The 13,223-nt window shown below is 36.7% G+C and overlaps 2 protein-coding genes across 3 annotated transcripts; both read right to left on the reverse strand.

Moving 5' to 3' along the window:
• Positions 1-499: 499 nt before the first annotated feature.
• On the reverse strand, positions 500-6,644 carry LOC18588935 (uncharacterized). Of its 2 annotated transcripts, none has more exons than XM_088810033.1 (5): positions 6,448-6,644; positions 3,742-5,783; positions 2,380-2,500; positions 1,652-1,711; positions 500-1,568 (listed from the first exon to the last, which is right to left on the reverse strand). In XM_088810033.1, exons 2-5 carry the CDS (start codon positions 5,757-5,759, stop codon positions 630-632), a joined length of 3,138 nt encoding a protein of 1,045 aa, XP_088666159.1. In that variant the 5' UTR covers positions 5,760-5,783; positions 6,448-6,644; the 3' UTR covers positions 500-629. The 2 variants fall into 2 exon arrangements, with proteins under 2 accessions (XP_088666159.1, XP_007013744.3); XM_007013682.3 differs by having other exon boundaries at positions 3,742-5,844.
• Positions 6,645-7,992: 1,348 nt separating this feature from the next.
• On the reverse strand, positions 7,993-12,595 carry LOC18588936 (C3H4 type zinc finger protein). Its single transcript, XM_018128189.2, has 6 exons — positions 12,075-12,595; positions 9,912-10,752; positions 9,510-9,635; positions 9,121-9,412; positions 8,371-8,593; positions 7,993-8,267 (listed from the first exon to the last, which is right to left on the reverse strand). The coding sequence occupies exons 2-6, from the start codon at positions 10,565-10,567 to the stop codon at positions 8,188-8,190; spliced, it is 1,377 nt and encodes a 458-aa protein (XP_017983678.2). The 5' UTR covers positions 10,568-10,752; positions 12,075-12,595; the 3' UTR covers positions 7,993-8,187.
• Between the last annotated feature and the right edge of the window lie 628 nt (positions 12,596-13,223).

Raw genomic sequence — 13,223 nt, forward strand, 5'->3', positions numbered from 1 at the left:
GGAAGAGCTTCATCCTACTGAAGTGGTAGTATAAGTAAACAGATAAGCCACTGAAACGATGTGCAAATAGTTTAAAGAAATCATACGTTCCTCTGATGTAAAGGAGTAAAGGCAGTCTTGACTGTGCTGCTGCCCTCCTCTGTTACGAGGATCAAAAGTAAAAACAAAAGCATGTTTATGTGCGAACGCAAGAGAACTCAAATCCATTTTTTTTTCCTGCTTGGGAGAGAACGAAATGGAATGGAATAGCAGCAATGGCAATGCATGTCAAAGTGCCTTTTGGTGTCTACTTTTCAGTGCTTAACACGAGTCCACCGACATATTACAGATGGTCCGGTTAAGACGAACCCACGTTCAAAAATCCGAATCAGCATGCTAAATAGTTTCAAAGAAGTGTTATGAAAGTCTTAGTTGAATTGCGGTAGCCATGTCCGCTTTAAAAAGTGGTTCGGTTAAAGCGCACGTTGGCCGTTGCTTGAGAAGAACACAAATTCTTAAGTTTGCTTTAAAAAACTACTATTATTAAACTAAAAAAGGCTATTGTAATGAAAACATGCAAGATTACCAAAAAACCTAGAGGACAGCTAAATAAAACAGCAACAATCACATTGCACGTACAAAAGACGAAACTAAAAGCCTCTACTGTGTGGAGGATCCTTTCGCCAGGCAGGCTGCCCGGTTCCTACTGCTGCCCCGTAAAATTGAGCTCCATTGACAAATTGTTGGCCTTGAGAACCAGACGTCGGAACCCACCAAGTTCCCTCCTGCCACGACTGAGTAGTGTTCTGTAGACCTTGCACATGCATGGTCGACAATGCCTGGTGGGGTAATTGCTGGGGCACATGCATTGGCTGTTGAAATCTATGAACTTGGGTTGGAGGCTGCGGCTGCTGTTGTTGGGATATTTGAGGCTGCCATTCGGGTATGTCATCATCATCATCATTCCACGGTTGCATTGAAACTCCTAGGGACGCATTGGTATTTGGTTGCCCATACTTTTGTACGAGCTCCCTCATTTGATCAACAGGACGAGATGACGTTTGAGAATGTAAATGAGCCGAGGCTATCCCCACTCGTTGGGATTGGTACCCAGTGGGGTATTGAGGCCCGGATGGGTTTGAGCCACCAGAGAAATTAAACTCAGGTAGGTCATCTTCGTCCCGAGAAGTGGCAGGACCAAAACCAGGGGGAACATCATCATCCTCGTTGTCATCAAGAGAGGGTTTGGAATAGACAGGTGGTCCACTATGGGAAAAAGTAGGCTTTGATGGAAAATTAGAATTCATGTTAGCATCCTTATCTTGGTGTCTCCTAGAAGTGAAGTGTTGCTTTTTTGAGGTGTGTTTATGGTGTGAAGTTGAGTTGGGTGATATTAATTGAGCTTTTCTCCATACAACAACTCCAATTAGACCATTGTCAATAGCATTAAGAGCCTCAAGGTGGTCCTTCGGGAGGATCTTGCTGAGCATTTCATGTGTTCTGGCATGAGGTGGACAAAAATAAAGTTCCACTCCAGAGGCAGGCTCAGCAAAACCCACTCTCCCATCCAAAATATACGAATCAGCCGCCTGCACAAGCGCATGTAAGTTGACTATCAGACGACAACCAAACAAAAGTCAATCTAACTAGAAAGTTTCCCAGCGTTTCTTACCTCAACCAGGCTCCCACGTTCACTCTCGGCTGATCCCTCCTTGCAAAGAAAATGAACCACCTGCAAAAAAATACATAAGAATTACATCAGTCTAACGTGTAACTTACGCTCTAAAATGGTAGTTTTAACAAATATACATGGAACTGAACCATAAATTTCTTTACCCCCACCCTAACAATTAAAAAAAAAAAAAACAATTTCTGTTGTCCAAATAGATTGACTTATTCGCTGAGGGGCCCTCAAATATTTACAGATTATTATTATGTTTCGAGTTTACAGAACATTTGACGTCCTTGTTCTTTCCCTGGGTGATTAATCAGGAAATATTGGCAACATTTGACATTCTTTTCATTGGGCAGAGTTTGTTTTCCAGTTATTCAGCACCCTACAAGTAAACATAGAAACAGCACAATTTGTACATGTAACGCCAATCAGATGGATATCACCGTCCTCCAAACTTTTCATTCCCACTTAGTCCAGCCAGCGGGAAATCGCAGCAGATGAGGTGATCAATCTTTCATGTTAACTCAAACTAAGAATCTTAATCAAGTTGTATCCCTTTGTCTCTTCTTGTTTGCCCTTGACTTATTAAATGAGATTGACCCCACACTCAGCAAAAAGAGATAAATGGAAGACAAAAACTGGGATAAAAAAATTGTTATTTTTCCCCCAATTTTTCTTTTATGGCAGTACAGGAATTTACTACAATGTAAATGAACTTGAGATACCATTACAGCACGACTTCGGGACATGGGTAGCTCTTGCAGGAACTTCTCAAATGCATCAAGCCTGACTCTGCCCTTGATTTCTAGCAAGCTAGGCCACTCCTTTGTACAAGTTTTTTCACCACTGCACCATGAAATTTAGGATCATTAATACACACCATGAACCTTAAAACAAATTTATTTCCTTTCACAGAACATTATAGTTGGGTTTGAGAACTTTAATTTGAAAGAAAGAATTTTGATTTGATTTCAAATTTAAAATTATTATATGATGACACACATGTAAACATAACTTTCATGATTATTTTCAAATTCATGAATTTGTTGAATCCATATTTAGTGATAAATTTATGAATTTTGAGTTCATCTACTCATTCAAATACATAGCCACACTGAATTTTAACTAATTTCTATATAGTGTGCATTCATGATTTCATCTTCACAAAACTCCAAAGCTACTGTCTCAAATTCATGTTCCCAAACATTGCAAAACATTCAATGAAAATCACAATACTCAGCACCTCAATCAAAAACAAACCATCCAACAGAAAATTTAAAAAAAAAAAAGAAAGGAAAAATTGAACACAGCAAAGTGGTATTCACATCAACCAAAATATTCTGTCTTCCACCTATTTCTTTAAACCTATAAGGAATCTACCTCTTCAATAAAGCACATTATAGTTTCTTATAGCATCCAAAAGGCCTTTCCCTGTTCGTTCTACAGATTTTCCTTAAACCAAACAACTTATAGATCTTTTTCCTCCATGCTTCAAGTCATGCCATTTATCTACCTCCAATATTCATGTACCTGTACGTGCTGCCTACAAATAATGGCACTCAAACGAGTTCATCGTCACTTCATAACGAACTTACCTTGACGGTGTCCTCAAAATACTTGACTTGCAAGTAGAAATAAGCTTTAAAATCTATCATATCCACATCCTAGTCATGGTTTTAACATTAAAAAACCAAGAAAGTTGTATGATGTTTCAACTCCACAACTTTCCCAAATTAAATCCTATCTATAAAGCAAGCACAAAATGCAAAAGTCACCCACTGGGCCCACAAGACTTAGAGGAAAAAATCACCATCATCAAAGTTTAGAATTAATAACAATTTAAACTTAAGCATTGTCTGCCTCCGCTCATCAATAAATCACATGATCATAAATAAAAAAACATGTGCTCGTACATGTGACAATATACAGAAAAGAAAAAAGGAGCATCATGATAAATAACAGACAAACTGAGACAGATACCAACAGATGCAGACCAAAAAAGGATCAACAACAAATTATGTTCAGAGAGAAAAAAAAAAGATAAAAACAATATATCCTTGCATAGCATGCCATCTTGTAAAACATACCTTTTAAAAGTACCAATGACAGAGGTCATGGCTGTGATATTCAGCTGGAGCAACCCTTCCCAGACATGTTCACCCTTCAAAGTGGCTACAGAAACTGTAGTTTCTGTTTTCACAGGAATGTCATTTGGCTTGACATCTGCATCAGACTTCACATTACTTGCGTCAATAGTTTCAAGTTTATCAGGCGTGGTATCAACAGGATCTTGTGAAGCTCGACCAGAAGACTTTGAATCAGACCCAGCTTCTGAGTCATCCTTATTAGAAATGGATGCTGCTTTCCGAGCATCACTAGGTAAATTCTCAAACGGTGGCTCTGAATCAAGAGATTGCATGAACTCATCAAGGGAAACAATTGGAGGAAGAAAATCTGCATCCTTCAATTCATCTTCTCCCATCAACCCTTGCATTGGATCAGGCCCTTCGCTTGAAGGAATGGTAATGGTAAGATCTGGGTCCTCTATATTACTCTTTTCACCTGCAGTACCTGCTCCATCTTTCTTTCCAACAGTTTTACCAGTTGTAGGATCTTGTTTTGCCTCAGTTTTTGGTCGCCGACTAATTGAAGTAGCAGCAGAAACTTCCACTGAAGCACTATCAGTTTGTTCAACCTCCACTTGAAACTCACCCTTATGTGTTTTTCTCACTAATCGTCTAATGTCAACTTCTGTATCAGGCAAAACTACCATTTGAGCAAGCTCTTCTGCCTTTGCTTGTCGCCACTGGGAAAGCTCTTTAGAAGCTAGTTCCTCAGCACTCATAGAACATAGTCTTTCTGGGGAAATTTCACCTGACACAACTCTTTCTCTGAGTTCAGGGTTATTACGATCCTTTAAGTTGAACAATAAAGACCTGCCCTTCTCCTTATACTTTTTATTCACACCTCCAAATAATTTAAACAGTTCTGCTTCAATTTGATATGCCAAAACTTGTGGAGACTGTACTGATTTTTCTACAGCATTTTCTCCTATCTTTTCATTAACAGGGTTTTGTTTCCCAACAGTTTCAATTTCCTTGTTCTCTGCCACATCTATTGCAGGTTCTAATACCCAAGAAAGACCATTTCCCTGCAAAAGTTCATCTCTTGCAAAAATATTATCACTAAATGGAACATCCTCATCGGGTAAAAGATTACTTGATTGAAATTGCTGCCCATCACATTTCAAAGTTTGTGTAGTGTCACTAATATTCCCACCACCAGCACCATCCTGATTGGAAAGCAATATCCCCCGAGGTTCTGCAGACATAGAGCCAACAGCATCAGCATTACCAGAATTAGAATCAACAGGGTTAGAACTCTCCTGTGTCTTCCCAGGGGAACTTACAGCTTCACCATTAGAATTCTTCTCCACCTTTGAGTTTTCACCTTGCTGTTGAGATACCAAGGCTAGGGCAGCAGCTAATGATTCCCGCATCTTGGACCTCACAGATTCAAATGACTCAGTCTGAACTTTTGGAGCCGACCGCATCTGTACAGGCTGATTCCTTGAAGTGGATGACCCTGTTTTACTTGGAACTGATCTCTTAATCGATGCTGGAGAAGGCTGTGATCCTGGCATGACGGAAACAGACTGCATCTGTACAGTTCTTTTACTAGATGCAGATATTGGTTGTAACCAAGGCCTGTGTTCCATATGTGCAACTCGTTTGTTTGGTACTGGTAACCTCTGTGGGACAGAATCTGTAGAAATTGGTTCCATTGGTGCCTTACGCTTGCTCAAAGTTGGTAATTGATGTGGTCTCAGAGTATCCAACATGGTGGGAATCATTTCTCCTACTGGCTTATTAGACATTAAATACTGCTGTGACAGCTGAGTATAAGCTTGGGACTCAACCTGTCCAGGTTGCTGTTTTGACATTGATGATAACTGTGATCTAAGATCATTTGACACAGATCCCATCTGTCCTATAGGCATATTCGAAGGTATCTGCTGCTGTAGAGATCCACTGGTGCCAAATCCCATCAACCCCATGGACATCGGTGCTTCCAATTTGCTGGAAATGGGTTCCAGCTGAGCCATTTGGCTACCAGGTATCGTTAATTGCTGAGATACCAGATCGTTGGACATGCTAGATCAGTACCATAAAACGTATATACAAATATCACTGCATTGTAAACCAACAAATAAATCATCAATCCATTATACTATTAAATCATGCTCACATGTTGACTTCATCAATGAAACAAAAGAATGGCTATGCAAGTCAACCTCCAAAAGTAAGGAACATATGAAATAGTCATTTAACTTCTCCAAAATATTGAATTATTAAAAATAGTCAAAAAAGAAAAGACCGCTGAATATATAAAATCTCAATTCAAGTAGAATATTCGATGAGTTATATTGTCCAAGTCCTTAAAATCAGAAAGACGAATAAACCAAACAGAAAGTAGTAAACAATACTAATAAAATTATAACAAATTGCAATGCTTTTAAAGCACAAAACAACTCAATTCTTTCAAATTGCAAATAAGATTTAATTGAAACAATAAAATAAAAACTAGACATTCTTGAGATAATTAATTGACATGAAAAAGAAAACATGCAACGTTCGAAATCATCGAAAGCACAAACGGGAAAAACAAAGAGTAAAAACCTATTGTCAAGAAACCGATCCAAATCTAAAACCCTAAATCGAAACAAGTAGTCAAATTTTCAGAAAAATGATTGATTCAAGAGGAGGTCAAGGGTTTCGAATTAGGAAGCTTACCTGAATCGAGAGACGCGACGCAGAGCGGAGCTGAGAGGGGGAAAACAGACAGCCGTAGAGAGGATTTGAGGGTAGCTTGATGAAGCCTTTTGGAGGCTTTGAAGAGTTGTTTGGTAACAAAGAAATTGTGAACCCTAATTAAAATAAAAATATATAGTAACAAAATACTAGAAGCTTAACGAATACCGCCTCTGAGTCTTAGTACCACTTTTTTACGAGTCTTGTGTTTATCCCGTGTCGAAGCGTGAAAACGGTCTTTTCTAGAGACGGATTATTAGATTGACACGTGCGCCTTTCTATCTTCTGATTCGGGCCCATCTCCATTTTCAGCCCACCTGTATCGATTCTGCAAATCGGATCCAACCAAAGCATTGACCTGACCCGCTCCTTGAATGGGTCAGATTAAGAGATTTGTCAAATTCAAATCCGCCGTCACAGAAGGGTAAGACAGGCGATTGGGTAACTTACTTTTATTTGGATTTGTGTACACTAATATAGGACCAAGTGGTTGAGTTCGTGGTCTTTATATTAATTTTTTATATGCTGACAAGTAGTTGATAATTTATTTAATTTTATATAGAAATTCAACTATAAATCATTTATTCATCTGTCTCGACTTTATCCATATTCGGTGCTTATCTTGAAAATTGCCCTGAATCTTGAAGAGCACAATCCATCATGCCTAAACAACTTATTTACCTGATTTTTGTACCAAAATTTCTTTTACATATAAGGAAATTCAACAAGAAATAGAAAAAGCACCCTTCTAAAGAGGGTTTTTTTTTTTCTTCTTCTTTTTATGTTAAATAAATTGTCATATTCCTTTTTTTTTCTTTTTTTCTAATTATAAGTGATTTTTATAACGAAGACTTAAATAGATTAATTCCATTCTTTTGCGTAAAAATACTCAATACAAACCAACCACTCATTTATATAGAGATATTAATAGGTACATACTTTATATTATTCGATTAAGGAAGTTTAGAGCATCTTATAATTATATTCGAATAAAGTTTGTATAGTGTAATTACTAACCACCGTGGGTTTGAGTTAGGTCAAGAAATAATTTTAGGAAACTCACTACCCAACTATGATTTTAATATGAAATTTTAGTTATATATCATTTTTGTTCATAAATTGCTTATAATTAATGTGATATTTATCAATATTCATTAATTGTTATCACTATAATTTTAAATTTTAATTTATTTTTTTATAAATTAATTTTAACTTTTTAATAATATATAAAAAATTAATTTTAAATTTATTTTAATCCAGTATTTAATTAGTACAAGTGTTTAACATATAATTTTTAAGATATTCAAAGAGAAGTTCGTACAACAATTTTAATTTTAAAATTTAATTAGATATTTATATAATACGGATATTCTATCAAATAAGGAGTGATGCAATTGATGTCGATCACAAGGAAACACAGACCCATTTTAAAAGGAAGGGAAAGCTTGAGGAAAAGTCGAAAAGTTTTTCTTCATTCATTGCTTTGAAGTCCCAAGGACAAATGTCTTTGCAGGCAAAAACCTAAAATTCTTTGCAAATTTTGCAAAATCTCTATTATTTATATAAGTGTATGTGCAATTACATAGCAAATCATTTCCATTCTGATTGGCAACATAGTAATAAATTTTACATGGCTCTTTTGATTGATGGTGCCATTGCACAATCTGGCTACATCATGTTTGGTAATTGGAGAATTGCCGTGTGTGTCTAACAAGCTACATCTCACCCCGTAAGACAACCATAAAGAATGGAAGGGACGACCACCCAACACATAAGAAGAAAGATCATCAAACTGTATGCAGCTGGTCATACAAATATAATTCCAAAGGATCAATATATTTATATATATCTTTTTATTACATTAAAACACAGAGCTGGTATAACTGTTGCCCACCCTTCTCTCACCTCGTCGCTGGTTATCGTGCGTTCCAGAGAGTGAACTCAAGATGCTGGCACTTGTCCCAGAGATGGCATCCAAAATGTTCTCACCAACCTCACTCTTGCAAAGAGGACAGGAAGCATTGATCTTAAGCCACTTGTCCACACATTCCTTGTGCATAAAATGAGAACATGGCAACTCCCTCAGCTCATCATTATTTGCATATTTTGCCAAACAAATGCAGCAGACCTATACAAGATCCAAACAGTGCCATTGTCTCAGTATGTACAGGAAGAACAAAACATTAAGAAAATCAAAAACAGCAACTTATAAGGCCTCCTTAATCATTCCCGAGTAAATTTTAGTAGTGTGGAATACCATCACATCTTTAATTGAGCCATTACAGTAATCACGGAGTGAGCATAGGCCTATTGGTCATCCAGCTCAGGTAGTTAAAGATAATAGCAAAAGACAAAGTCAAGCAGGTTCTAAACCCAAATGATATAATGGGTTTAAATAGCTGATTATCAAAGGAACAAAACAATAACATAAGAAACATATAATGAGCACGTTAACTATAATTGCACAAGTAAAGACATTGCTTATGACACCTGGAATTATGAATATCAACTCAAAATATGCAAAGAGATTTGTACTTCTTATTAACTAGACTATGAGACATGCCGTTATATTATCAAAACAATAATCAACACATCATGGAGGATCAGTGTAAAGGATCTGAATATGAATCCATTAAGAAATCAAGAAACACTCACTGCATCTTCTCCAGAGATGGCACGTTCCTTTTCTGTTCCTGCAGCCACAACCCCACCCTCACCAGCACCTGAGATGATTTCCCTATCATCACCGTTTCTACTTTTCTTCACCTTGAACTTGTAAGTTGGTAAAGCATCTATTGATTCGGGCGTGGCCCCTCTGGCCTGTGATAGATCCTCTCTAAATCCAAGGACGGAAATAATACAAGGCAGGCAACAACAGATTGTAGCACATAGAATGAAGGGCATAGCATACCCAATACAGCTAAATGTAAGAAAAACTATACATAGCCTGCAAAGAAAGAAGATAAAAAAGAGGATGAACTCTTAGAAAAGGTGTAAACTAAAAGCAGTAAATGTAGCCCATGCCACTAGGCAGTGGCCAGTACCTGTACATGTTAGGAGCCTCACTGGCAGATGAATGCCCACCAAATATCCAAACATTGCCAACCACAAACCAAACAGCAAAGAAGCAATCTAAAGCCATTTTGAAGTATTCCACTAGTGCTTTAATTCTGCAAGATAAAAATCAGCTGATTGTCAACTAAAGGCTACAGGCCATTATAACCATCAACTAAGTATGACTCTTTGTCAAATTTCAGCAGCATTTGACCCAAAAAAAAAAAGTAAAAACAACTTTAACACAATGGGAGGTCAAATGGTCAAATATACCATATCTGCATAGCAACTCTTGGAAGCAATCAGTGCACCAGAAACACAAAACTTGAAAATGTATCTTACTCTCGGCTTATCTTTTTTTCTCATTTCAAATAATAATAAGAAAATCATACCTTGCACTTGTTACTCCTGCATTTTGACCACCTCTAGGAGACATAGTAGCAGGACGATGATCACCCCCATCAGAAGTCCTTGTTACAGAGAGAGAAAAGGGTCCAGCAGGGACATTAATGTGTGAAGTGTGATGATGTTGAACTGGGTCTTGCTCAGAAGCCTGGTTACGATGACGATAACGCCAATAAAGAAGAGGGAGGGTTGCTATGCATCCTGATGCATAACCCACAATCCAAGCAAACAGCGGTGCATGGGGATGCTCATTCCTTGACAAAGTCAAGACAACAATAGATGCTACAATTTGGCTCACTGTAAGAACTAGTTCAATAGAAATCCACAAACCAGAATTCAACGGACTCCTTCGACGACGAGCATCCCCTCTCCTTACAGCAGAGGAGGTTCTTGAGTTTGTACCATTGGAAGAAAATGATGAAGGCTGAGAACCTAGCACTCTTGCACTACCAGAAGGTCTGTCTTCATGCTGCAAAACATCCAACCCGTTCGAAGTTCTATCATGAGACAAGTTTGATGAGGAAGTTTCACCACTCCTTGGTATGTCAATAATATGTTCACTAAAGTTCTCAGATCGCTCCATTAACAATGGACAAGTGTCAGTTCGATGCTCAGAATGCAGTTCCGCAGAGGGAACATCCATCTAAGTTGACCAACACAACTGGAAATGATGAAAGCATAGAAACCTAACACAAGGTTACCAGCTTTATGTACTTCTTAACTGTGCTGAAACAATGGGCACTTTTGTCCCTGGTATTTGTCAAGTTCTGATGATTGACTCAAATTATTTGGCACCACAAGATGTGGATAAATTTACAATTCCTGTTCCTTTAAGAATGAAAATGCAACTAAATCAGAATAAAAAGTTCAACATCTTCTTCCCCTTAAGGACATGAATATACAATAGTTGATAAGCATAAATGAAACTGAAAAGGCAAAAGACATGTTGAACCAATTGATTTTTGTAATAAGAACCCACAAAACCTAGAAAGCCGAAATCTCCACCAAGTGAACTAATGAAAGGACTTGGCTCCATTAAGCTTTAAAACTTAATTAATAATTGACAAAAGAAATATTTATAACCAAAATATAGTTTCTGAGACATAAAAGGACAATGACAAGTAACATGAGAATAATTTACAGGTTACCTTTCCAGCACTAAATTTAACAGACAGAAAACAAGAAATCAACTAGCAGCAGAATAAAACTGAAATAATCAAGAATCTTTAGATTCATTATTTCTCATATCCCAAATCCTTTAGTCTCGTATGGTAACCCTCAAACTGCACACCAGCACAATTAGATCCCAGGGGGATCCGCCTTAAATCATTGCATCTCCCTTCTTCTTTTATTTCTAAAAGAATTAAACACTCCCCAGTCCCCTCAACCAAGCAATGAACTTTGGCATTCATAGGATATATAAGAAATTTAAGGCTGGAATTCAGGCTTAACCTATACATCTCCAATGCTCTCTAGAAATTTCAGCTCAAAAAAAGGAGGGAGGAAAATCCAATTCAAGTTCTTCACAAATCTTAACCAACAAACAAAGATAGCAGCTTCACTCTTAGAAGAAAAGGAAATTAATATTGTTTCAAAAACTAAACTTTTCACCATAATGAACACCATCCTTCAACTACCTCAACACCCCCCCCCCCCCCCCCCAAAAGAAAAATAAAGAATAATAGAGTAGCTGCAGAAAATTTCTTATTACTATCATTTCTTTTCACTTGATTTCTTCTTCAACCCAACTCGAGAAATAATATTAATATCCAGATAAATTTTCAAATCAAATAATCCATTACAATTAAAACCAGTAGCGACACCCTAAGATCGAAGCATGACCCTTGCACCTTACACATAAACATTCATTTGCTCAATCAACAAAAAAAAAAATTCGACATCTCTTGAGCCGCAAAAAGCGCAAGCGTTGACTAACGTTTAAAAACGATCAAACCCACCAAAAAATTAAAAGAAAAAACAAAAAAAAAACATTAATTCTCACTCCATGAACCTTCCAAGATACAAAATTCAATCTATAAAGAAACCAACAACAAGCAAGAACAGCAAATGATATTTGCCACCAAAATATAACATACATAAAGCTAACCAAAAGTACACACACAGGGGGAGAAAGAGAGAGAGGATCGTACCAGAAAGGTTTGAACTGAGAAGAACCGATTAGAGACTGTCATAGCTGAGAAGTAACCGGAGAAGCTGAAAACGGCGACGTTTACAGAGTGACTGAGCTGCTGCTCTCCTTTTTTTTTTGTTTGTTTTTTTCAAATAATTTTCCCTTTTGGAAGGTTTGTCGTGTGAAAGCGCGTGAGAATTTTGCTTGTTGGGTTTTTCGTTCTTTATTGGGAGATAACAGTAAAGCATCAGCACCAGACCTCCTTCATTTGCTTGGGTGGGTTACCCAGGAATAATAATACTATAATACACTACTCCTATCCTCACGATCTTTGATTTTTTCTATCTTTGAAAATTCAAACCCTTGGGTTGTTGCCTTTCTTTTACTTTTTTCACTCTTTGGATTTTTCCCCTCTGTCTGTTGCCCTGTTGCTGGATTTTCTCCCATTTGCCACGTACGCTTGTCTGTGCCTTTAGAGGATCACTAGCTGCAACGGGTCGCCGTTGGAAAAAGCGACGCACCCACAAGTTTCAAATCTGGTCCTTCCTCCCATTCGCCCATTCCTCCTTTTACTTGTTCGCTACTCTACTTGTTCTTTATCTTGCTTTTGATTTTGTGCTACTTCTTTTATGGGTTTTTGTCTATTATTATTATTATTTATCTTATAATAATTTCTCAACAATTCAGCGCTGGTATTTAAAAGAAAAACAATTACTAATTTTGTTTCTTTTAAATTGAGTAAGCTTTTCACATATAAAATAAATAATTAAAAGATTATTTGAATTTAAGTTTGAATTAACAACTTTTATCCTCTCTAGGAGGATTAAAATCTAAATTTTGAATTTTCATTTGCCCTTATATCTCTCATACTTTCCCAAAATAAAATATTCATAAGAAATAATGTGAGTAAATAGAATAACAATAGTTATACTCCTCAAATAAACTTTTAAATTATTGAAAAAAATTTAAATTAGTCTAGTTTTATTATATTCAATTAAGTTTTTATATTTTTATTTTTTATCAAATAAGTCTTTATAATTAATAATTGACTAATTATTATTAATCAAAATATCACTTATCATTTTATATCCATATGACACTAATATAATATTAATGTAAAATGTGATTGATATATTATTATGTCAAATTAACATGTTATGATATCATC

Source organism: Theobroma cacao, chromosome 9, assembly GCF_053813885.1.
Source record: "Theobroma cacao isolate CCN51 chromosome 9, ASM5381388v1, whole genome shotgun sequence".
In the NCBI taxonomy this organism is placed as follows: Eukaryota; Viridiplantae; Streptophyta; class Magnoliopsida; order Malvales; family Malvaceae; genus Theobroma; species Theobroma cacao.

What these genes read in the sequence shown, in the direction of transcription:
- LOC18588935 (XM_007013682.3), bottom strand. Translation starts at nt 5,807, where the DNA reads ATGTCCAACGATCTGGTATCTCAGCAATTAACGATACCTGGTAGCCAA. An exon ending in CCCGAAGTCGTGCTGTAATG is followed by an intron (nt 1,712 to 2,379) that starts GTATCTCAAGTT and finishes ATTTTTTTGCAG; the next exon opens with GTGGTTCATTTTCTTTGCAA. An exon ending in AACGTGGGAGCCTGGTTGAG is followed by an intron (nt 1,569 to 1,651) that starts GTAAGAAACGCT and finishes GCGCTTGTGCAG; the next exon opens with GCGGCTGATTCGTATATTTT.
- LOC18588936 (XM_018128189.2), bottom strand. Translation starts at nt 10,567, where the DNA reads ATGGATGTTCCCTCTGCGGAACTGCATTCTGAGCATCGAACTGACACT. An exon ending in GCAGGAGTAACAAGTGCAAG is followed by an intron (nt 9,636 to 9,911) that starts GTATGATTTTCT and finishes TTTATCTTGCAG; the next exon opens with AATTAAAGCACTAGTGGAAT. An exon ending in GAGGCTCCTAACATGTACAG is followed by an intron (nt 9,413 to 9,509) that starts GTACTGGCCACT and finishes CTTTCTTTGCAG; the next exon opens with GCTATGTATAGTTTTTCTTA.